At 54.6% G+C, this 24444-nt stretch overlaps 2 protein-coding genes across 2 annotated transcripts; one reads left to right on the plus strand and one right to left on the minus strand.

Annotated features, from left to right (window-relative positions):
• Window positions 1-5: 5 nt before the first annotated feature.
• On the minus strand, window positions 6-9326 carry SF3A2 (splicing factor 3a subunit 2; the record flags this gene model as incomplete). The annotated part of the gene is made up of 10 exons (XM_041467142.1): window positions 9260-9326; window positions 7645-7815; window positions 6670-6741; window positions 5725-5771; window positions 4827-4936; window positions 3531-3580; window positions 2882-2931; window positions 2417-2507; window positions 1100-1168; window positions 6-95 (listed from the first exon to the last, which is right to left on the minus strand). Coding segments are annotated over exons 2-10 (705 nt in total), but the record flags the coding sequence as incomplete, so codon positions are not given.
• A 25-nt stretch (window positions 9327-9351) lies between these two features.
• PLEKHJ1 (pleckstrin homology domain containing J1) lies at window positions 9352-16606 on the plus strand. The gene is made up of 6 exons (XM_041467127.1): window positions 9352-9512; window positions 10759-10826; window positions 11813-11879; window positions 13552-13642; window positions 13826-13889; window positions 14351-16606. Exons 1-6 carry the CDS (start codon window positions 9398-9400, stop codon window positions 14414-14416), a joined length of 471 nt encoding a protein of 156 aa, XP_041323061.1. The 5' UTR covers window positions 9352-9397; the 3' UTR covers window positions 14417-16606.
• The last annotated feature ends 7838 nt before the right edge of the window (window positions 16607-24444 follow it).

The raw sequence follows: 24444 nt of genomic DNA on the forward strand, positions 1-24444 counted from the left end.
GGAGGGGGCGGCGGCCGCTTGACGGTCGGGGGCCCTGGGGGGAGGTTCGGGGGGGCCGGGGGCTTCTCCATCTTGAAGTGGAATTGAAGGAAGAACTGGGCATGGGAAGAAAGCAGAGAAAAGGGAACAATTAATCAGGGATTGACAGAATCCTGGAGCGTCCTGAGCTGGGAGGGACCCTCAGGGATCACTGATCCAACTCCTGTCCCTGCACAGCCACCCCAACAACCCCACCCTGAGCATCCCTGAGGGCTCCTGGAGCTCTGGCAGCCTTGGGACCATTCCCTGGGGAGCCTGGGCAGTGCCAGCACCCTGGTGACAGCTCTGCCAGCACCCAGGAGCTGCTCTCTGCCCCAGAGCACAGCTCAGGCCCCTCCTGTCACCCTCAGATGTCCCAGCCCTGGCAGCATCTGTGGCTGGCACCAGCCTTGCCCCAGATTTTAACTACTGGACTTTGAGCACTGAGGTTCCTGTGAGGGGTGGGAGCCCCCCAGGCACTGTCCCCCGGATACAGGGGAGCCCCCCCAGCCCCAGGCTCCCTCAGGCAGGTGTGTGGAGGGAACACAGGGCACAGAGCCGTGGAGAGGACATGGTGCTGCACATTTCTCATGGAATCATTAGGCTGGGAAAAGCCAAACCTAACCCTAAGATCAACAAGTCGAGCAAGCAGCCCAGCACCACCACATTCACCACTAAACCATGGCCACAAATGCCACATCCACATGTTTTTGAACACTTGCAGGGGTGGTTACTTCACCACTGCCCTGGGCAGCCCCTTCCAATGCATGACAATGTTTCAGTGAAGGAATTTTCCCAATATCCAACTTAAACCTCCCCTGGCACAGCTTGAGGCCATTCCCTCTGGTGCTTTCCCCTGTTCCCTCTCCTTTTCTCTGGATATTGATGCCCCATCCTGCTGCTGCTGCCAGAAACTGAATCCTCTCCAAGATCCCACACAGGAGGATCTCTGTCAGCTCTCACTGCACAGGTGCACTGAGGAATGGAGATTTGAAGAGCAGAGGCAGCAGGACAGAACTGATGTTACTCTCCCAAGTTGCTCTGCTCTCCTTAAGGACAGACATTACAAAACCTCAGTTACCTGTTTGGTTTCTCTGTTCCAATGAGTCCAAAACTTTCCCTCTGCTTTATCAATTTCTCTGCTTGGCACCTGCACCAAAAGAGAACACAGAGCTATTCTTAGCAGCACCAGATTAGCTCAAAGGCCCTTTTTAGCCCCAGAGCCTGTGAGATAAGCACAGTTATTCCAGGCCTTGCACGGTTGTTATTAGACAGAGGTGGGGGCAGGAAAGAATTAAGTTACTTCCCTATCGGTCAAGGACAACCAGCAAAAATCCCTCCCTGAACATCTGCACAGAAGCTGAGGAGCCCAGGAGGCTCCTGTCTGTGCCAGACACTGGGAATTCACAGCTCCCCAGGGCTCAGCACAGTCTGGTTTTCATGCCAGAGTCCTCCACCAAACCTCAGTGGGATTTAGTAACTTCCAACCATGTCTTCCTGACCCCCCGCTTCCACTCTATTAACCCCTGAGGGTTAGCACAGACATCAGAGAGTTCATTAGGGATTAATTAGCCAAAGTGCCCCAGCCCTGGAGGTGAGGCTGCCCCAGTGCAGAGCAGGACAATCCTGTCCCTTGACCTGGCAAAGGCAGGAAGGGAACACTCCCAGCTTTCCCAGGATTCCTCTCTATCTTAGGTTGGAAATAGGGATATTCTATTCCTATCTGTTAGAGGTGGGGCAGCTCTCTTCTGTTCATTGGGCAGTATTCTTTATCTCTCCCACAGCCAACCCTCCCTCCAAGAGATCTCTGCTGTCCATGGCCACTGAGTGTCCCTGCATGGCTGATCAAATTCCAGCATCCCATGGGGAGATGCTCCGCCCAGGGCAGGAGCCAAGCATTCCTACCTGGATACAATCTGAGCCTGGAACACCCCAGCAGCCTTTGCCCACTGCATTCCCAGAGGAGCAGCTTTCTCCTGCCCTGCATTCCCAGAGGAAGAGCAGGCCCATCTCCAGCAGCCCTGGAGCTTCAGAGGAAAACTCCAGCCTTGTGCAGGATCCCTGCTCCAGCAGAACCACAGCTGGCACTGCAGGAGGGCTGAGCCACCATGGGATGGGGCTGTGCCACCACCCTGACCCACAGGGGGTCAGGTCTATTCTGACTCTAGCAGTGTTTTTTTCCTGTTTGTACTATTACATGTGTATTTTCAGTTTTCCTAATAAATAACTGTTATTCCTGCTCCCATATCTTTGCCTGAGAGCCCCTTAATTTCAAAATTATAATAATTCAGAAGGAGATTGTTTACATTTCCCATTTCAGGGGAGGCTGCTGCCTTCCTTAGCACACACCTGTCTTGTCAAACCCAGCCAGTCTGCCAGGCTCCCTGCCAGGTCTCACCTTGAAGGCGATGGTCTCGTAGGGCTCTGCTGCCATCAGCAGGTACTGCCAGCGCCGGTCCGGGGGCTCGATGCGCTGCTCGTAGGCCGACATGAAGCGGTGCCGGGGCATGATGCTCTCAGTCAGGTCTATTGTGACTCTAGCAGTGTTTTTTTTTCTGTTTGTACTATTACATGTGTATTTTCAGTTTTCCTAATAAAGAACTGTTATTCCTGCTCCCATATCTTTGCCTGAGAGCCCCTTAATTTCAAAATTATAATAATTCAGAAGGAGATTGTTTACATTTCCCATTTCAGGGGAGGCTGCTGCCTTCCTTAGCACACACCTGTCTTGTCAAACCCAGCCAGTCTGCCAGGCTCCCTGCCAGGTCTCACCTTGAAGGCGATGGTCTCGTAGGGCTCTGCTGCCATCAGCAGGTACTGCCAGCGCCGGTCCGGGGGCTCGATGCGCTGCTCGTAGGCCGACATGAAGCGGTGCCGGGGCATGATGCTCTCAGCTATCTCAGGGTAATCGATCTGGGGGGGCAGGGCAGCTTTAGCAACCCCCCTCTGCACCCCCAGCTCTGCTCCAAACACATTCCTCCAGTGTGGAGCATACCCAGAGCAAACCACAATGCAAAATGCTCCTTTGTCTCTCAGCAGAGTCCCAGAATGGCTTGGGATTAAAGACCCCAAACTGAATTAGGGGAAATTTAGGAGAGATGTTGGGAAGGAATTGTTCCCTGTAAGACTTGCTAGGCCCTGGCACAGGTGGTCCAGAGAAGCTGTGGCTGTTCCATCCCTGGAAATGTCCCAGGCAAGGGTTAGAGCAACCTGGCCTCAAGGAAGGTGTCCCTGGCCATCACAGGGGGTTGCAAACAGATCATTTCTAAAGTCCCTTCCAGCCCAAACTATCCTGTGATTCTCAACTCATTCCACCTCAGACTCCACATTCCTCTCCCACTACACAGCCTGATAGCTGAGCTCAGGGATTTGCTCAACACAATCAGCTGCAGCAACTAGGAAGATAAGGCCTCCTTATTATTATTGATTTCACGGATCCTGCAAAGAACTGCTCATTTAGCAGCAGTGTTACCTGGAAAACCCGACAAGGAGAGTTTCAACCATGCCCTTACCTGAAAGAGAAGGCTCTGCTGGCCTGTTTCTGGGTCTCTCTGTTTGGTCACTGTAAAAAAAAAAATATATATATATATTTAAGAAAGATGAGAACATGCCCCAGCAGGGTGAGAGCAGCATTAATCTGCCCTGGGAAACATACAAAATTTCCAACAATTAAATATTACAAGATTTTTCTCCTGTTTATCAAACAAAATGTCACATTATTTTTAACCAAAGCTACTTCTGGGAGGGTGGGCAGGCCCTGGCACAGGGTGCCCAGAGCAGCTGTGGCTGCCCCTGGATCCCTGGCAGTGCCCAAGGCCAGGCTGGACAGGGCTTGGAGCAGCCTGGGACAGTGGGAGGTGTCCCTGCCATGGCAGGGGTGGCACTGGATGGGCTTTGAGGTCCCTCCAACCCAAACCACTCTGGGACTGTGTCACTGCCATGGGCAGGTTTGGGCCCCTCACCCCAAGAAGGACATTGAGGGGTTGGGGTTGTCCAGGGAAGGGAATGGAGCTGGGGAAGGGCCTGGAGCTCCAGGAGAGGCTGAGGGAGCTGGGAAGGGGCTGAGCCTGGAGAAAAGGAGGCTCAGGGGGACCTTGTGGCTCTGCACAACTCCTGACAGGAGGGGACAGCTGGGGGTGCCAGGCTCTGCTCCAGGGAACAGGGACAGGAGGAGAGGGAACGGCCTCAGGCTGGGCCAGACTTAGGTTGGATATTGGGAAAATTCCTTCCCTGAAAGGGCTGTAAAGCATTGGAAGGGGCTGTCCAGGAATCACTATTCATGGAAGTGTTAAGACACCTGTGAATGTGGCACCTGGGGACATGGTTTAGTTGTGACCTTGGCAGTGCTAAGTTTACAGTTGGACTCAGTGATCTTAAAGGTATTTTCCAACCTAAATTATTCCATGATTCACCTCTACTGAAGTTCAGCTGCTGTGGGGCAAAGCACTGGTGAGATTAAAAAGCCAAATTTTGTACTGAAGGCCAAAAAACCCATGAAAAACAGAAAAAACCCCATGAGTTCTGCATGGAGTGAGTGATTTACAGCATTAATGAAAGGTGCTGCAGCACAAGAGAAGGAGGAGATGAAATGCCATCATCTCCCTGGCAGCCTGAGACACACCCATCTATTATTGAAGTGGCTCTCCCTGCCTGTCAGCCATAAAGAGATGTTCCATGAGCAATTTAAACAATAAAAAGACTCCAGGAGAGAGCCCATATCTTATTCATGGCAGAGCTGCTAAAAAAACAAATTAATAATTCACATCCCAGCCAGGCAGGCACTGCCCATCAGGGACCTCCTGACTCACCCTTGTAGCCTGGGCGCCCAATTTTCACAAATTTCTTTACTTCCACTTTGACCTTCTCTGGGGCAGGCTGGGCAGGGGCTTCCTTGGCTTCCTTGGCAGCTCGTCGAGCCCTGGGGATTAATTTAGAATTTAAGGGTTACCTGCCCTTGTTTCTAAAGGAAACCCAGGAGCAGTTTGAATCCCTCAGCACAGCATTCCACAGGAATCATGCCAGGAAATCCTATTTCCCTTCCCCAGCTGTATCCATCCTCCCCCTAGCTAAAGGCTGTCACTCAACCATCTGATCCATCCTCACCATGACCTTGAGGCCAGGCTCCACATATGGATTTGAGAAGCCTTTAATTCTTGAAATCAAAATGAAAAAAAAAAAGAAAAGAAAAAGCAAAAGATAAATCCAAACCCACAGATCAAGCAAAGCAAACTGGATTCCTTAAAACAAACCTACCAAACTTCTCCAAACCTGTATTGACAAATCCAGATCACAGAATCTTGGAATCTCCTGAGCTGGAAGGACCCACAAGCATCATCAAATCCAGCCCTTGGTCCTGCACAGACACCCCAATCCCACCCTGAGCATCCTTGAGAGCATTGTCCAAATGTTCCTGGAGCTCTGGCAGGCAGAGATCCTTCTAACTAGACTAAGACAATTTGCTTTTGAAACTCCATCTCCCTCTTCCTTCAGCAATTTCAGAACTGGATTTGAACTTTAGCTTAAAATGGAGATTTTCAGGACCATTTTTCAAGCAGATCCAGGCTGTGCCTCCTGGCTGCATGAGGAACCACAGTAAAAGAACAATCAAGCAGAGTACAATAGAGTTAAAGGACTACAGACACCCAACATCATAAAATTAAAGTGCTTCAATAATGGAGAATAAAGTTATGGTAGAGGGTGACTTACAAATTGGTCTGATGCTTCTTCCCCTGGGTATGTGCTAAGTAACTCCCCTGAAATAAAAACCAAGGTAGAAGTTATGAAGCCATGACTGAAACATTCCTGTCACAGGGTGATTGCATCACTCCCTGACAAGGGTGTTTTAATCCTCAGCACAGAGGACTCTCACTCCAGAAGTGCAGATTGCTCTCAGCTGCTGAGCTGTCACAATGTCTTGGGTTATAAGATATGTGTGTATTTTATTTCTTATATGTTACAAGTGGGGCGGTCATTTTTTGTTAATTGGGCAGTTTACCTATTCTACAACTAATCTTCCCTCAGGGGAGGTATCTTTTGTTAATGGGCTATTGAATCTCACTGCATAACTGATAAAATTACATCATCTCATAGAGAGATGGTCTGCTCAGGGGGAGAAGCTAAGTATTCTTACTTAGATATAATCTGAGATTTAGAACACCAGAAGCAGCCTTTCTCTACTCTAAGAAGAACAGCTTTCTTTTTTACTAGATTCACAGAAGACTAAGCCCATCTACACTACTATTGAACCTTCAGAAGAAAACTACACTCCTCAACAAGATCACAGTGCAACAAGATCACAGTGCTCAACAAGATCACAGTGCACTGTGTCAGGCTTAACCACCTGTCCTAGACTGCAAGGCAATGTGTATCACTGTTTATTTTATTTATTTTCTTCCCTAATAAATAACTGCTATTCCTGCTCCCATATATTTGCGTGAGAGCCCCTTAATTTCAAATTTGTAACAATTCACTGGGAGGGGGTTTACATTTTCCATTTCAGGGGAGGCTGCTGCCTTCCTTAGCAGACACCTGTCTTCTCAAACCAAGACACCAACCCTCACACCTCAGCAGTCGCTGCCCAGGTGCTGAAGCTCCTGTTATTCCCAAGTTGCTGCTGCTGCTGGGATCAGGACAGGCAGCTGTTCCACTCACCTCATTGTTGTGGAGCGTCAGGCAAAGCTTGCACTCGTAGGAGCCCAGATGATTTTTCATAAAATAGGGGTCCTGGGAAAAGAATGATGGACAAGTTATAAGCAAAATCCGTTGGCAAAGCAGGAGAATAACCAAAATACTGCAGAGTTCTGCACTGGAGGAAATGGTTCCTCCCCCCTGAGGGTGCTGGCACTGCCCAGGCTGCCCAGGGAATGGTCCCGGCCCCAAGGCTGCCAGAGCTGCAGGAGCGTTTGGACAGCGCTGCCAGGGGTGCTCAGGGTGGGCTTGTTGGGGTGGCTGGGCAGGGACAGGGGCTGGGCTGAGCATCCCTGGGGGATCCAGCTCAGGATATCCTAGGATCCTGTAGCTGAGTTCAAATCTTAAATTAACAGCACAAGAGAACTTTAGAAAGAAGAAACAGAGAACCAACAGCAGCTGTGTGCATTGTGACAGAATTCCCAACTGCACCAGGAAACACCACAACCCAAACCAGCCCTGGAGAGACTGGAAATAGATGGATACACAAGAGCTGGCACCTCCCTGTCACTCTTCCCAAATACTCCTTATTCAATCCTCACATGCCCAGAAACAGGAGTATTTAAACCCAACCCAATCCTCAGCCTGGAGATGAGAAGGCTCTGGGGTGACCATGAAGCCTAAAGGGGCTCCAAGAGAGCTGGAGGGGAACTTTGGAAAAGGGCCAGGGGGGACAGGACAATTGGGAATGGCTTCAGATAGACCAAGAATTGGTTTAGATGGGATATTGGGAAGAAATTCTTGGTTGTGAGGGTGGGGAGGCCTTGGCATGGATTTCCCAGAGCAGCTGTGGCTGCCTCTGTGTCCCTGGAAGTGTCTAATCCCAGGGCTTGGAGCAACCTGAGACAGTTGCAGATGTCCCTGGATGAGCTTTAATGGTCCTTTCAACCCAAACCAGGCCACGATCCCACGGAGTGGCCCTGCACGTGTCCCCTGTACCTTGTTGATGTCGATGGTCTCCAGGGCCAGCTGCCGCAGGCGCTCCCGCCGGTCGCGGTTGCTCTCGGAGGCCGAGGCCACGCCCCCGCTGCCGGTTTTACCCCCGGGGCGGTGCTGGAAATCCATGGCGGGGCTGTCTGCGCCTCAGCTCCTCCCGGAGAAACCCACAGACTGGGAAAAGAAAGGAGTGTCAGTGATAACCGAGCCACAGGACTGCTCAGCCCCAGCAGCGAGGGCAGGGGTGACAGCCCAGACGTGCCCTGGGCACACGCCACGGGATGCAATCCCACAGGGAGCACATCTGCAAACTCAGGGAAGCAGAGTAAAAGGATGCAGAAAATCCCCCTGGAGCCCTTCCCACCTCTTCAGCCACTCCCAAGCCCAGCTGGGCCCCAGCGAGGCCAAGCAGCCCCACCAGAGGAGCCTTCCCCCCTCACCTGAGGCACCACCAGCCTCAGAGCTCGGCCCTCTCCACCACCAGGTCTGCTGCTCCCCACCACCCCAAAACCCCCCAAAGCCCCAGGGCCACCCCCCGCCAGCCCCAACACCACGGCAGGGTCAGAGCCCCCCAACAAGGCCGGGGGCTCTGAGCAGTGTCCCCAAGCCCCAGATGAGGTCATGGAGTCCCCCCTGCCCTCTGCAAGGTCAGAGCCCTCCCTTGACCTCCCCACACAGAGCCCAAACACTGGAAAGACCTTTGAGGAACCCCAAAACCTTCCCCACAGAACACCCAGTTCTCCCAGTCTCTCCCCCAGTCCCTCTCCAGCCACATCCCCCAGCAGCTCCAGTCCTGGTTCTCCAGTCAAGGCCCACTGACTCCCACTCGGGTGCTCCTCCCGATCCTCCCTGTACTCCCAGTCCTTCCCTGGCCCTACCCCAGTTTCCCACTCGTGATTCTCCAGTTCTCCCAGTCCCTCCTCACTCAGTACTCCCAGTTCTGTCTTGATCCTACCCCTGGTTTCCCAGCCTGGATTCTCCAGAGCACCCAGTTCTCCCAGTGCCTCTTCCCCAGTCCCTCTCCTCCAACTCCAGTCCTGATTCTCCTGTTGAGGCTCCCCTCAAGTCCTGCTTCTCCTGATCCTCCCAGTTCTACCCCCATTTTCCTTGTCCTGATTCTCTAGTATCCCAGTCCTCCCACCCAGTTCTCCCAGGCCCCCTCCAGCAACTCCAGTCCTGATTCTGCAGCCAGGGGCCCCAGGTACCCCCAGTCCTGCCCTCCTGATGCTCCCAGTACCCCCAGTTTCCCACTCGTGATTCTCCAGTTCCCCCACCCCAGTTCTCTCTTTTCCAGCACCCTTGGCTTTCCAGCCCAGATTCTCCAGCACTCCCAGTCCTCCCACCCAGGGCACCCAGTTCCCCCAGTACTTTTCCAGTAACTCCATCCCAGTTCTGCACTCGGGGCCCCTCAGGCGCCCCTGCTCCTGCCCTGCTGATCCTCCCAGTAGCCCAAACCCTGCCCGGGGCCCTACCCCCAGTTTCCCACTCGTGATTCTCCAGTTCCCTCAGCCCCACCACCCAGGCTGCCCAGCCCTCCCAGTCCCTCCTTCCCAGCCCTCCCAGTTTTTTCAGCTCCAGTTCCCCCGTTCCCCTCACGGCCCCCTCCCCCGCTCCGTACCTGAGCGCGGCCCCGCTCTCCTCTCCCCGGCGCATGCGCGCTCCCGCCCCTGCGCATGCGCGCTCCCGCCGCCCCGCGAGCGCTTCCGGCGGCGCTGAGGGCGCTTCCGGCGGCGCTGGCGGCGGCCCGGGAGGGGCCATGGGCCGGGGCGGGCCCGCCATGCGCTACAACGAGCGGGAGCTGCTGTCCCTGGCCCGCCAGCCCGCCGAGAAAGCGGCCGAGATCCGCATGAGCGTCCCCAAGAAGGGCAGCGGTGAGGGGGAGTCCGCGGAGAGGCCTGAGGGAGGAGTCAGGGCTGGGGTTACGGGGGTAGGAGCAGAGCAGGACCGGACCGGGGGTACCTGAGGGCCCCGAGTGAAGAATCAGGGCTGGGGTTACTGGAGAGGGACTGGGAGAGCTGGGGGTGCTGGAGGATCCGGGCTGGGAAAGTGGGAGCAGTGGGTGAGGAGGGACTGGGAGAACTGGGATGATGGGACTGAGGATACTGGAGAATCAGCAGTGAGAAACTGGGGCAGGACCGAGTCAGGACTGGGAGAACTGGGGGAGGCTGGGAGAGGGGGGCAAGGCTGGAGGGCGGTGTGGGGAGGAAGGTGAAGGCGGGCCAGAACTGGGGGACCCCGACTGCAGAATCAGGACTGGGGGTACTGGGGAGGGACTGGGGGAGAGAGGCTCGGTGCCCTGGATGGTGGGGCTGGGGGAACTGGAGAATCACGCGTGAGAAACGGACTGGGGGTACTTGAGGGGCCCCGACTGCAGAATCAGACCTGGATTACTGCGGGGCAAGGCTGCAGAGGGACTGGGGAAGCTGGGGGGGAGGATTGAGGGTGCTGGAGAATCCAGACTGGGAAACCAGGGCAGGACTGGGAACACTGGGCACAGGGGCAGGGTGGGACTGGCAGTACTGGGTGGGCAGCACTGGGAGGCAGGACTGGGCACAGGCAGACTGGCAGGGCTGGAGTGTGGAAATGGGGAGCACGAGTGGTGGGATGCAGTCTAGGTGTGGAGGGAGGTTCTGGGGCTGGGCTGGGCTCAGGGAGGTCCCCAGAGATCCCCCATTTCCAGGGGATCTGGGGAAGAAGCTCTTCCCTGAAATCTCCCGGCAAATTCCCTTGCACACCAGCTCTGGAGTGTTGCACTCACTCCCTTGTCCTGAGCCTTTCCTCCTGAGGAGCTGCTGGACTTTGTCCCTTGGGGGTGACGCCCGTGCTGGCAGCTCCAGGCAGGGCTCCTGGGATCTGGAGCTTTTCCTGGAGTGCCTGAGGTGCTGCTGTGAGCTCTGGCTGCCCAGGAGCTGCTCAGGGGCTCTGGCACCTTGCACACCAGCTCTGGAGTGTTGCACTCACTCCCTTGTCCTGAGGCCACTTTGTCACCCCAGGCAGCGTTTGGGGGAGCAGCCTCGGGGGGTGCTTTGGTGGGGTCAGTGCCATGCTGAGGGCTGGCAGGGTGCCCCCTGCTCCCTGTGCCCTCTGCCTCAGCCCTGCTGCCTCGTGTCCCTGCAGTGCTGAAGAAGCGCCTGGTGAAGCTCGTGGTGAATTTTCTCTTCTACTTCCGCACCGATGAGGCCGAGGTAGGGCTTGGGCCTCTGGGTGGGGCTTGTTCCCCTCCTCCTTTCTTCTCTTTCTGTGCCTGGATTGTGTGTGCTGAGAAAATGGTGCAGGGACAGAGCTGGAACAGTGTCCAGCTTTCCTCTTCCACCAGCTCAGCAGGGCTCCAGGAGAGCTGGAGAGGGACTGGGGACAAGGCCTGGAGGGACAGGACACAGGGAATGGCTCCCACTGCCAGAGGGCAGGGCTGGATGGGATCTTGGGCAGGAATTGTTCCCTGGCAGGGTGGGCAGGCCCTGGCACAGGGTGCCCAGAGCAGCTGTGGCTGCCCCTGGATCCCTGGCAGTGCCCAAGGCCAGGCTGGGCAGGGCTGGGAGCAGCCTGGGACAGTGGGAGGTGTCCCTGCCATGGCACTGGATGGACTTTGAGGTCTCTTCCAATCCAGAGTTCTATGAAATACAAGATAAATCAGGTTTTCAATCTCTTCCCTGCTGTCTGATTTGCTTCTGACACTTTGGTTCACTGGGACGAGGATTTCCTGTGGTTGCTCTTGTTCATGGCCAGTGTCACCTGCTGTCCCCAGGTCCCTGAGTAGCATCAGGTGGTTTTTTGTCCATCCTGAGCTACTCCAGCTCCCCTCACACTGTGTAACCCCTTGCAAGGCTCCAGGACTGCCCTTGCACAGCTCAGTGTTGGTTATTCTGGGTGTCACAGTAAATGGTTCATCTTTGATTTTAAAAGCAAAAGTTCTTCCCTGGTGTCACAGAGTGGTGAAGGCTGAATCTGAGCCAGTAGAGGTGATTAACACCTAATTAACAAATGCAAAGTGCTACAGGTGAGACTGGAATGAAAAGGTTGATTAAAGGAACATGAAATATGGTGCAATCAGACTGAATTATTTGAAAGCAGCACCAGCTTGTGAAAGTTGCTTAAAAGGCTCCAGGGTGGGTTCAGCCCTCGTGGTGCTGGGGGCTCTGTGGGTTAAACCCTCTCTCCTTGTGTTTTCCAGCCCATTGGAGCTCTGCTGCTGGAGCACTGCAAGATCACCAAAGAGGAGGAGAACGTCTTCTCCATCAGTGAGTGCTGCCTGTGCTGCCCTTTGCCTTTCCCTGGTGGCACGTGGGAAAGGACATGTTGGACTGCTCCGTTCCTGCTTTCCCTGTTTCCCTGGGGGCACTGGGCTCAGCTCAGCCCTTCCCCTCCTCGCTGGGGTCACTGCCCCAGCCCTTCCCCTCTCCCTCTGTGGGGTCAGGCTCTGCTCCCAGGAAACAGGGGACAGGACGAGAGGAAATGACCTCCAGTTGTGCCCAGGACAGGTTTAGGTTGGATACTGGGGAAAATTTACTCACCAAAAGGTTTGGAAGTACTGGCAGAGGCTGCCCAGGGCAGTGGTGCAGTCACCATCCCTGGGAGTGTTCAGAAGAGGTGTGGCTGTGGCACCTGGGGACAGGGGTGAACCTGGTGGTGCTGGGTTGATGGTTGGACCTGATGATCTCAAAGGCCTTTTCCAACTTTACCAATTCCTCAGCCTTTCCCCTCCTCAGCTGCCAGCTGTTCCTCACTGTGCCTGTGGCCCATCCTGAGGAGATCTCAGGGATATTCCATGGCACAGCCTGTGGGATTTGCACAGCTGCACGTGCAGAGCAGCATGAAGAGCAGCCAGGCCCCACTGGGTGCCTGTGGAATCCCTGGCAGGGGGAGCTTGGTTATTGACAGATCTGCTCTGTGCTGCTGCATTTTATCCAAAAAACAGCCTGGAGAGGCTCAGATAAAGCTGCTCCAGCCCCATCCTCCCCTCTGTGTGTCCTTGTGCAGCTGCAGCTGGGCCAGCTCCCCTGGGAGCAGCCTTTCATCCTGCAGCTCTCCCCTGTGCCAGAGGTATGTGGCCACAATAACAGGATGTTTCTCCAAGGCCATCCCTGTATCTTTTGGCCTGGCTGCCAGGCACAGCTGTGGCTCTGCTCTGTGCTTCCAAAGGACCCTCAAACTGCCTGAACACACTGAGCCCACAGCACCACGTGCTGGATTTTGGGGCTTTAGGGGTGTTGGGAGCTCTGGTGGGGGAAGACTCCTGAGCAGGGTTAAACCCAGCAGTGCCTGGTGTTGGGGTGTGTCCACAGCACATCCTGAGGTGCTGGTGCAGCCTGACCCAGGTGTTTGGCAGCAGCAGCCCTGAGGGTCTGCTCAGCAGAGCTCTGGGGACAGGAGCTGGGGACATGTCCTGGCTGTGTCCTGGTCAAGAACTGGAGTGGCACCAGGACCTGCTCTCCATGGTGGGAGTACCATGGGAGTGCCACATTCCCAAAAGCCTCCAGCAAAGGCAGCTCTGGGCCTTCTCCCAGTGCAGTTTAACTCCTTGGTTGGCTGCTCCCTGCAGGTATCCCAGTTCCTCTCAGGGCTGTTTCCCACTTGGATTTAAACCCCTGCTGTCTTTGCAAGGGGCCTCAGGGAGTCAGTCCTGGATCTGGCTGTGCTGGTCCAGTCCAGCTCACCCTCAGACTGGGGAGTTGCCCTTCCCGAGGTCTCTGGCTGCTGTAAGCTGGGAAATGCTGTGGGCAGCTGCCCCAGGCACCCAGAGCCACCCAGGGAATGGGAGAGGGGCTGGAGGTTGGGGTTACAGACTCATTCCCAGCTCATCTTAGTTAACAGAGCTGCTAATTATGGCCTGGCAGAGTCTGGAGAGGGAGTCAGGGGAGCAGCAGCAGCTCTGCCAGGACCTGCCTGGAGCCTTTTCCTTGTCCCTGGCAGGTTTCATCGAGGAGCCAGAGAGGAAATACTGCTTCGAGTGTGCCACGGAGGAGCAGTGCCAGGAGTGGGTCGAGGCACTCAAGAGAGCCAGGTGGGCTGAGCCCTCGGAGCCAGGGCAGTGCTGGGGGCTCTGGGCTGTGTTCTGGGATCAGGAACTGGGAGGGCAGTGCTTGTCTCCTCCCAAACAAGCTTCCCTCCAGCTCTAAATAGCATCTGAAACTTCCCCACATCCTTCTCTGCTCAGCCCTTCCCGTGCTCTGTTCCTGTCTTGCAGCTACGAGTTCCTGAGGAGGAGCCTGATTTTCTACAGGAACGAGATCCAGAAGATGACAGGGAAGGTGAGTGAGTCCCTGCAGGCACTGCTCAGGTGTGACTGATGCCTTTGGGTGGCAGCAGGGGCTGTTGCTGCCAGTCCTGCCCAGGCTGTGTGTGGGAAGGAGATCCCACATTCCATAGTGAGCTGTGGTCTCCACAGCCAGACCTGAGCACCTTGCCCTGGGTGCTCACTCCAACCCTGATGCACACATTCCAGTGCTGGAGAGGCCCAGGGTTTGGAGCTGGACAGGTCCAGAGCTGGCCTGGCCTCCCAGGGGCTCTCTGGAGCAGTTCACACCAGCCCTGGGCAGATCCTTGGGTAGGGATGCTGCTCACCCCCTGCCAGGTGCCAGGAGCATCCCTGCTCCGGGGAGGGAGGTGGCTGTGGCTCCCCTGGACCTTGGCTCCCTGCTGTGTCCTGTGTGTCCCAAGGGCTGCTGGGCTTTATCTGCATCTCACTGGTGCCTCCCTGTGCTCCCCACAGGACCCCCTGGAGCAGTATGGAATCTCAGAGGAAGCTCGTTTCCAGCTGGGAGCACACAGGCAGTAACCCTCACCTGGCTGCAGCTGGCTCCACCCCAGCCCCCTGGGAGGGACAGCAGCTCCCCACAGTGACCACGTGACTTTTTTTATTTATTACCCCAATCGTTTTGTACTTTTTTTTTAAGGAATTCATTGCACATTCCCAGTGCCCCAGCTGGGGGGGCTGAGCTGCTCCGTGGGTGCTGCAGTGGGAGCAGAGCCCCCAGCCCTGGGGTGGGCAGAGGCAGGGGCTGACAGAGCTCCCAGCACCTGCTCTCCTCCAGGCTGTGCTGGGGCCACCCAGGCCAGCTCCACCCTTCTGCTCAGGATCCTGCAGTCTCCCAGGAGCCAGCCCAGGGCCCATCCCTGGCTGTAAGAGGATGTGACTGATGCATTTCTGAGCTCCAAATAAACCCCCTCCTGCCCTCCACGGAGGAGTGGGAGTTCCTCCAGCTCAGCCACAGCTCCAGCTGATGGAGAGGAGCATCTGCAGCCCTGTGCAGCCACGACCTCTTGGGGTCCTCTTTTCCCTCCCCTGGGCAGGTGCTGCAGTTCTTGGGGGCTGGATAAGCCCATCCAAAAGAACAAAGCTGCAGAGCACGAGGGAACAAAGGCAGGGAGAGATCCCTGTGTGATCCTGCCTGTCTGCAGAGCTCTGCAGTGATCCAGCTTCCCAGGGAGGAGGCAGATGGAGAAGCTGGCAAAGGCAGGAGCTGCTCCCTTTGGCTGGAGGATGGAGCTGCAGGACATGCACCAGCACAGCCAGGCATTAACCCTTCATTCCCTGAGCCACTGCTGCAGCTTTTCTCCCTTCTGTGTGTCCCCTTTGTCCAAAGGGACAGACCAAAAAACTGTGCCAAGGTCACAGTGAGCTGCCAGGGAACCAGGGTTGCCTGTCCTGGAGCTCCTGCAGGGAAGAGATAAGGATTAGGAACAACATCCCCATAGGATCAGCCCTGGCTCTGGCTGCACCAAGGAAAACTGCCCAGACATGAGGGATGGAGGACACTCCCCACACCCAGGTGTGCAGTACACCCAGATTCTTGACTGCCAGAGCAGCTTCCCTGGAACCAGCCCGGGAAAACTCCCAGGAAAGGCCTCTGGGAAGGCCCCAGGAGTCACTGTCAGAGGCTGCTGGCAGCAGGAACGGGGCTGGGGCTTGGCCTGGCCTTTGGGAGCTGCAGCTCTGGGCGTTGTTCCCCTCCAGCTGCCCAGCCCAGGGAGGGAGTGGAGCAGCCTCTGAGCTGGGTTTGAAGGGAATTTTGGTGTCTTTTCCTCCTTGGTTGGGAATTAACGTCCAAACCAGAACCCACACTGCAGCCTTTGGTCTCCTGGTGTTCCCTCTTTACCTCATGCAGCTGAGTACCAGGAGTGACACCCGTCACTGATGCTTTAGTTTTGATCTCAAAGCTGAGATTTTTCCCTTTTCCCTCCCCAGATGCTCCCTTTCCCTTGAATCATTCCAGGTGCTTGCTCCAGAAATTACCAAAATGAGCTGAAGGGCAGCTGCCCTGGGGGTTCAGCTGAGGGCAGCAGGGAGGGAGCAGAATCCAGGGTGGGTTGCAGACAGATGGCAGCTCCAGGGGAAGCAGCAGCAAGGGATTAAGAGCAGGAACACCCAGGAGCTGTGCTTGAGGGAATCAGTATCCTTGGATGACTCCAAAGGGCATTTTAATCCTACCCAGCCTGCATTTTTACAAAGCAGAGCTGAGTTCTCAGCTGGGCCTGCCACCACTGTAGCAAATGTGTCACCTGTGCCTTGCAGGACTCGGTGGCCTCCTCACTGGACACCTTTCCCCAGGTGGAGCTGCCACCCTCAGTGTCACTGTGCAGAAAATGGGTGTTTGATTTGCTGTTCCAGGGAACAGTTGGGTGAGCAAGAGCAAAGCCCAACACTGATTTGAATGTTCATCACCAATGACATTTCCTAACTGAATGTACAACAAAAGCTGTGAAGAGTTGCCGGGGCCAGGCCAGGCCCAGGGACTCAGATCCATTGTAGGGCAGGGCTGGGACACGGGGTGGGAGAGGGAGGGAGGGTGGTACTTTGTAGAACTTGGAAATCTGCATCAACTGCTGCTGATTTACAGACAGTTGCTCATTTTTCACATTCTGATGACTTTGCTGGTTGTGTTTCAGCGAGAGCCAGCTCCAGGCTCCCTGAGAGCCATTTCTGTGTTGTACAGTGAACATTCCCAATAAATCCTGTTTTAATCTTTGTGATGGTCAGAACTGTTCTACAACACCAAAACCTGCCTGGGAGGGGTGGCTGGAGCCAGCTCAGGGCCTGCCCAGGGCCACCAGGTGCGGTTCCTGCTCAGGACCCAGCTGGGGGTGGCTCCACCAGGGGCTGTGGAGAGGCTTTTTCAGACAATCAGAGAATATTCTGGGTTGGAAGGAGCCTTTAGAGGTCAGCTAATCCGACTGGTACTGGGGCCAGGCCAGGGGCAGCTGACAAACCTGTGTAGGAAGAGGAGCTGGGTCAGGCTGTGGCTGGGGCCCAGCAGAGCCAGGGCTGGGGGCTCTGGGTGAGGCTGGGGCTGTGTCTTGTTTTGAATCCTGCAGGGAATTGGCTCAGGAAGTGTTTGTGGCCTCCAGCTCCGAGGTTTAAACACATCCCTGGCTGCCTGTGGGGGTGGTGCACTGGTGCCACTGCTGGCTGAAAGGGAACAGAGCTTGGATGGGTTGGGAATCATGGAAATGTTTAGGTTGGAAAAGACCTCTAAAAGATTGAGTCCAGCCCTGACCCAGCACTGCCACGGCCACCACTGTCCTGTGTCCCAAGTGCCACAGCCACACTTTGTTCCTGTGCTCCTGAGGCTGCTGACTCCAGCAGTGCCCTGGGCAGCCCCTTCCAACACTTCCCAAACCTTTCAGTGAGGAAATTTTCCCAATTTCCAATCAACCTCCCCTGGCCCAGCCTGAGGCCGTTCCCTCTCCTCCTGTCCCTGTTCCCTGGAGCAGAGCCCGACCCCCGGCTGTCCCCTCCTGTCAGGAGTTGTGCAGAGCCACAAGGTCCCCCCGAGTCTCCTTTTCTCCAGGCTCAGCCCCTTCCCAGCTCCCTCAGCCCCTCCTGGGGCTCCAGACCCTTCCCAGCTCGGTTCCCTGTCCTGGACACCCCCAGCCCCTCAGTGTCCCTTGATGGGCCCAGAGCTGTCCCCAGGCCCTGCTGTCCCTCCCCAGTGCCCAGCACAGGATCCCCAAACCCCCAAATGATCCCCAGACCCCGGAACTGAAGGTCCTGCCTGGTTCCGGGGTCCCTGTCCCTCTGTGCCCCACAAAACCCCAAATCCCATTTCCCTCCCGATTCTGCTGAGGCAGTGAAAGGCCACACGAGCTCGGTGTATTAAAATACAGACACTTTAATATAAAGACAAAACTTCAAAGCATCGTTTCAATTACAAATCAAGGGAGACACAAGAAATTAAGTGGAGGGAGGGGAGCAAAAACTAACTCTTACATTGTGGAGAATTAGAAAGGCCGGGTGGAAATATATATATTATACATACATATATACACACCAGAATTCACACTACTGCTAGGCAGGAATGAAAGGAATGACAGAACAACTTACCAGTATATAAAAAAAAAAAATCCAAAAACAAACCAACCAAATAAAAACCAAAAAAAAAAAAAAAAAAAAAAGAGATAAATTAGGGGAAGTTTGAATTTTAAATAATTCAGTTTAATAGGCTAAACTATATAAACTAATTCCTATTCACTAGGAAACATCCCATATCACTGTCCTAAGAAAATGGGTTTTTCTAAAAATCCATTGAAAAATGGATTTTTATTAGTAGTTAAAAGTTTACTAATCAATTCCTGAGCAACAGCAACCTCATCATCTACTGCTTTCCCCATCCAAGTCCCACTCAGCGAGGGCAGGCTCTCACTCCTAAAAAGTTTAAGTAGAACAGAGACCTAAAAAGTTGGGTTTTAATTGGAAATCGATCACTTCAAAGATTAATAGGTTAAAAAAGCCAAGCAGGATGGATCAACCCATTCCACCTTTTCCTCAATAACTCCAGAGACAAAACCTTTTAAAAAATTATTTGACTGCACCAGAAAAGCAACCAGATGTACCTCGAGAAAACCAAAGGATCACAAACCTGAGAACTTCAGGGTTAGCATTGTTAAACTTGGAATATTTGGATGTAATTTTGTTTTTACACCATAAAGAACTCAAGGAGCCTCTTCAGGAAGAAGGTCCCAAACAGTAAAAGTACTGGAGAATTTTTTTCCCAATTTTTTTTTTGTTGTCTCGGGTTTAAACCCTGAAGTTCCCAATAAAAGCATCTTTCAATGCAATATTCAGTCTAAATATATATTTATATATTTATAATGTATAAGGATAAATAAAATATGGCACAACAACATTTTGAAACAGCTTTTAGTGAAAACCTGATCCGCAAATGGAGCGGAAAATGGAAATGGAGCAAAAAAAGAAAATCAAAAAATACCTTTAAAACCAGTAAGACTTCAAATATTCATACACTGACTGCACATCTCTACTCCCAAAACTCCAATTCCTGTGATTTTTCCTCAGTGCTGCAAAGATAGTTCACAAAAACACTGTGTAGTTTCTGCTCCCCAAAAGCATTTTGGGTTCACAGCCCTGTCCAAGGCCCTCCCCTGCTCCCAGCCCTTAATCCTCTCTGTGCTTTTGGCTCAGGCAAAACAAGAAAAGCAGAATTTTCCACAACAGCCACCCCGGGGAGCTGGGATCATTCCAGGGTGGAGTTATCCAGGACAAAACACACAGAGACCCCTCAGGTTTCCCTGCCCGGGGGCAGAGGGGGAATTCCAGCACCGAGATCAAAGGGGTCACACAGGAGGTGACAGCGACAGGAGGAACCCGGGACCCTGGGGAGTGGCAGCTCCAGGAGCAGCTCCCCGGGGACAGTGAGCCCGGGCCAGGCTGAGGAGGGAAGGAAGGGCCCAGGGAAGGCCGAGCAGGAGGGGAATCCCCAGCAGCAGCCTGAGAGCAGCTCCCAGCACCGGGAGTCTCCTCTGCCAGCAACCAGCAGGACCCGGAGCAGGGCAGGGGAGCCAGAGCATCCCGAGGGCACAGCTGGCACAGCTGGCACAGATCCCCAGTGCCAAGGGGGGCCCTGAAGGGACTCAGAGGGGCTGGAAGCACTGGCTGTCCCCTCCCTGAGCCAGGGCTGGGTGTCCCCAGCAGCTCTGCACTGCTGGGACTGTCCCTGCCACCACCCCTCGGCCTCTCCTCTGCCTGGACTCTCTTACAAGTGGAAAAATATCCACTGGTAGCAGATGCTGCTTCTGAACACACAATCCCAGCAAGAACCAAACCCCAGGCTGCCTGCCCATGGCCAAAAGAAAAGGCCTGGAAGGGGCAGCCCAGCAGAACAAGAAGATCCAGGTCCTTCCAAGAGAAGGCTGGGCTGAGATGGAAACAATGAGCACAGGCAGCAAATTCCCTGTGGTGGGGAGCACCTGAGCTGTTGTACCCCAGAGCTGGGGTGAAGGTGCAGGAGCAGCAGGTGAGGCAGGGCTGGCTCACCCACCCCCTCCCAGATGTGTCTGTACAGAATCAGAACAGTTTGAGAAGATTGGAAAGCACCTTTAAAGGTCCAACCCCAAAGAAGGCTGAAGAAGTGACCCCAGCACACGTCTCAGAAGGAAACCTGTCCCCAGGGGTGAGGGCAGGGACACAGCCCCAGGCAGCCCTGGAGCAATGCTGCAGCTGGACATGTTTCCAGCTGGGATGGAAGAGCTGATCAGACTGGAAACCTCTCCACTCCCAGATTGAAATTGTTCAAGTGACTTCCTCAAGGATTAAATTTGACTAAATACAGAAGTGACTCAGCTGAACTGAGTGTGACCCAGAGCTGGGTGAGTTTCACACTAAGGAGTGTCAAGTCCTGGGGATTTGGAATCTCTGGATTCAAAAAGAGATGAGTAAATTCATTCATTACCAAGTGATGTCACCTTCCTGCCTGCAGGACCTCAAGGACTGTGGGTGTGATCCCAGACCCTCCAAGCTCAGCTTGATCCCAGGAGTGAGGGGGAATCCCACTTCCCATGCCAGGCTGAGCCAGAGCCCAACCCCAGCCACGAGCAGAGGGAGCACAAAGCCTGCATGGAAGGTAAAGTGCTGCCCCAACAGGAAGGAAGATAAAGAGATGGAAGCACAAGAATTTCTGGTCTGTGTGGTCGAGGAGACACAAATTCCTGGTGATCAGAAGGAGCTGGAGATGAGCTCAGTCCCAGAATGGCAGGACAGTGAGGATGTGCTGCACTCCCTGCTGCTTCCCCAAAAAGCTGCTTTCCTCCTCTCTCCCACTGCATCCACAGCTGAAGGGAGGTGAAGATGCTCCCAGACTGATCCACACCTTCCTGCAGGGAACAGCCTCGTTTGTACCAAGCCTAGAGGGGATGGAGGGACACCTCCAGCCCCCGTTATCCCCTGCACCAGCTCGGATCCAGCCTCTGCCTCCTCAGCAGTGCCTTCCCACTCTCTCCCTCAGCAATCCAACTGCTGGGTGTCTCCACACCCCTGGCTGATGGAAGAAGAATTGCTGCTGAATTACTCATCTGCAACAAATCCCAAATTTAGGTCCAGTGCCTTTGGAGCCCTCCCAGCACCGTGGGTCCCAGGGGACTGGGCCTGGTGAGCCAAAGGTGGCAAATGCCCAAGAAAGGAAGAGCCCACGCAAGCCTTGTTCCTCAAGGCTGACATTCCGCAGCAGGGACAGGTTTTCCTCAGCACAGCACTCAGGAAGTTCCATTTTTTTGGCAGCAGACTTGCTCCAATATGTGTTTTTGCTTCCTGGCGAGTCCTTTGCTGGCAGCAGGGGTGTGGAGGAGGGGGAATTGTGTGACAGCCCCAGAAGGACTGGACCCAGCACCAGCAGGAGAAATTCTCTTTTTTGGAACTGTTTGGTTTTGATTGCTCCAGAGGATCTTCAATTATTGCAAACAGGTTTCAGCTCCTGGCTCAGTGCTCCAGCAGTGGGGTCACAGCTGTGGCCACATGGATCAGATCCCAGCAGCTCCAAGGTCTGCCTCCAGCCAGGTGAGAGCTCTTCCCAGTGTGCAGACAGAGCAGCAGGAGACTGGCCAGGAGCTGGACTTGATGAGCCTCCAGGTCCCTTCCAACTCAGGATGTTCTGTGAGTCCACGATTTTAAGCTGAGCTTGCCCCAGATCATGGCAAAGCAATAAAAGGTCAGGGAGAGGGAAGACAAAACCAGGAATCTCTTGGCAAAAACATCTCCCAGCTCAGCCAGTGCCGAGGCACCAGCCCCAAACTGTCCCCTTGGCTTCCACCTCAGTGCTGAGCAGGCCCCTCTGGAAGCACAATCTGGAACCACGACCAGGAGCAGGAGCAGTGCAGGGCCTGGGCTGGGGGAAGACACCAGCAAGGCTGGAGCAGCTCCAGGTCCCACCAGGGTGGGAACAGCAGGCACTGGGATGCCAGCAGGCAGCGGTGCACAGGCAGGGCAAGGCTGATGCTCAGGCTGACTGCATCCCTTCCCAGGAATCCCAAAGATTCTCTCCTGGGTCTGGTTCTCTTGGGCCTTCCTGGATCACATCTGGAGAGTCACAGACTCAAAAATCCTGGGGGATGGCAGTGGCTCAGTCACAGGTGAGTGCTGAGCTCCAGGGGTTGTGCTGTCCATTCCTGAGGCTGCTCCTGAGCCAGCCCTGCCTTGGACACTGGCTGGCCACCAAAGGTGACACTGAGGGACAGACAGGCTTTGCTTTTCCACAGCACCCAGCAAAGAGCAGGGGACAAACTCCTCACCCAAGGCCTTTGCTCCAAAGGGTCCTGGAATCACAGAATTGTGCAGGTTGGAAAAGATCTTTCAGACCAGAGAGTTGAGCTGTGGGATGACAGTGGCCAGGCCACCCTGACCTCTCTGACAGCTCAGCTGGCTCCCCAGAGCTGCTGGATGCAGAGCACATCATTGCCACAAGGCTCTGTCCCTCCTCCATCCAGGGAGTGTCAGGTGCCAGCAGGGGGGTGACACAGGTGACCCAGGCCTGGAGCAGTGCCCAGAGGGTTCCATGGGATCTGTGGGTTGGCTCCTTCTCCAGCAGGAATCCTGGGAGTGCCTCGGGCACCACCCAAACCAGCACAGGGATGGCAGCTGAGTTTTCTTCCTGGATCTCCATGGCTGGAGGTGAAGGGAGGCACAAGAGCTCCAAGGGGCACCATATCCTGGTCCCTCTGCAGGAAAGGGTCTGATCAAACCAGGGGATGAAAAGCTTCTACTTGTATTTCCTCCTCTCTCTCTTTCACCAGAGATATAAATGATGGGTGAGAGGTAATTAGGAATTAATTAAGGCTGCTGCCCCTCCAGCAATCACTCATTTACAGTCTCCAGAGGCCCCAGCACTCTGCTGTGTGCTGGGGAGAAGCTGGAGCTGCCCAACTCCCAGCTGCAGAACATCTGGGTTACTGTGCTCCTGGATTCCAGGACATACACTGTGTTTGGCTCCTACGAGAAGCTACTGGATGTTCCTCTCACCCTCTGAGCATTCCTGCCCTTTCCCAGGTTCTCCTCGTGCTGCCAGTCCCTCAGCAGGACACACAAAGCAGAAACCAGTCCAAAATGCCCCCAGCTCCCAGGGCTTTCAGTCCCCTCCCAGTGGATAAGGAGGCAAAGCCAGAGCCCAGAGGCTGCACACAGAGGCTGCCGTGGAAGACACAGCCAGGAATCCACAGGACAACTGCACTTGGTCCTAAACCTCCCCAAGACTGCCCAGGCTGAGGCACAGAGCTGAGCCCTGCAGAGGGTGGGAGCTGCTGCAGGCCCTGAGCCCTTCCCAAACACTCCCAACCCTGCTGGATCCAGGCAGCAGGAGAGCCCAGGGGGGCACAGGGACCTCACTGAGCCCAAACCCAGAGCAGCTCCTTGTGACCCTGGGGGCTCCATGGAGCTCCTGCTGCAGGGGGAGACTCACCAGGGAGCACTAGAAGGGCTTTAAAGACAGTGCTGCCCCTATGAGCACCTGGGTCAGCAGGGAGGTGTTTTCCAAAGCCTGAATGTGATTTTTTTCCAGTCATTTTGCTGTTGCAATCCCCTTTCTACTGTAGTTTTCTTTATTGGTGCTTGGCCCAGCCTGAACTCAGACCAGCCTGATTTCTACTTAAATGGATCCTCCTTCTCCTCCTCACTTTGTGCACTTGAATAAATAAGTTTTTACAGGTTAATTGTGCATTGTACAAACTAAAAACAAAGGAAATAAAGCATAGGAAACTCAGAAGTTTTCAGCTCTATAAAATCAGCCCTTCCTGCACACACGACACCGAGTCACGACGCAAGTCCCTGCCCCAGGGGGACAGTGACAGCACAGGCAGCCAGGTCAGGGTGTTTTTGTGAACTACCATTCAAGAACCTACTCAAAAGCAAAGGAACACAAAAGCAAAATGCACCTTGTTAATCCATGTACACGGCCAAGCCGGGTCGGAGTCAAGTATCAAAACCCTACCAAGAAACACGTCGTGCTTGGAAGGAAAGAACAATGAGCTGAGCAAACTCTGCAGCCTGCAGCAGGACAGAAACACAACGTTCAGTCTTCCCAAAGCTGGGGAAAGGGCTGCACCAGCACCAGCCAGCACACACCCTGTTCAAACACCAAGGCCAGCCCCAAGAAGCGAGTTACCAGACCAGCTACCAAAATTCACAGTGACCCCAGCGCCACCAGCAACTGCAAATGGCCCAGGGAAGTAGTTTGGATGGGGCAGGACTTGGATTTCTCCTGTTCCAGCTGTGCCTGCGTGGGCTGTGCCTGCCCAGGCTGCTCCAGAGGGGAGCACAGAGCCCTCGTTAGTCACAAACTCAATTAAAACCCACCCAGTTAAAAAGCGCCCGGCTCAGTCCGAACCAAACCCCAGGGGGAGAATTCCTTCCTCTGCCAGCCCCGGCTGCCAACCAAGAGGATTTTGGGATATGAACAGTCAGGGGAATAAATAATCTGCAGACCTTTAAAAACTGGGTTTGGCATTGGTCAACCCCCAAAATCAGCACCAAGGATTCAAACCAGAGGCACAGTTCTGACGGACAAAATAGCACCGAGGAGGCTC

The sequence above is a fragment of the Pyrgilauda ruficollis genome, unplaced genomic scaffold, assembly GCF_017590135.1.
Source record: "Pyrgilauda ruficollis isolate IOZ18807 unplaced genomic scaffold, ASM1759013v1 scaffold200, whole genome shotgun sequence".
Lineage (NCBI taxonomy): Eukaryota > Metazoa > Chordata > Aves > Passeriformes > Passeridae > Pyrgilauda > Pyrgilauda ruficollis.

Bases quoted from the DNA above. Each gene is read 5' to 3' on its own strand.
- PLEKHJ1 (XM_041467127.1), top strand. From the start codon at position 9,398: ATGGGCCGGGGCGGGCCCGCCATGCGCTACAACGAGCGGGAGCTGCTG. The intron at 10,827-11,812 runs GTAGGGCTTGGG...TGTGTTTTCCAG, and splicing joins TCCGCACCGATGAGGCCGAG to CCCATTGGAGCTCTGCTGCT. The intron at 11,880-13,551 runs GTGAGTGCTGCC...TGTCCCTGGCAG, and splicing joins GGAGAACGTCTTCTCCATCA to GTTTCATCGAGGAGCCAGAG.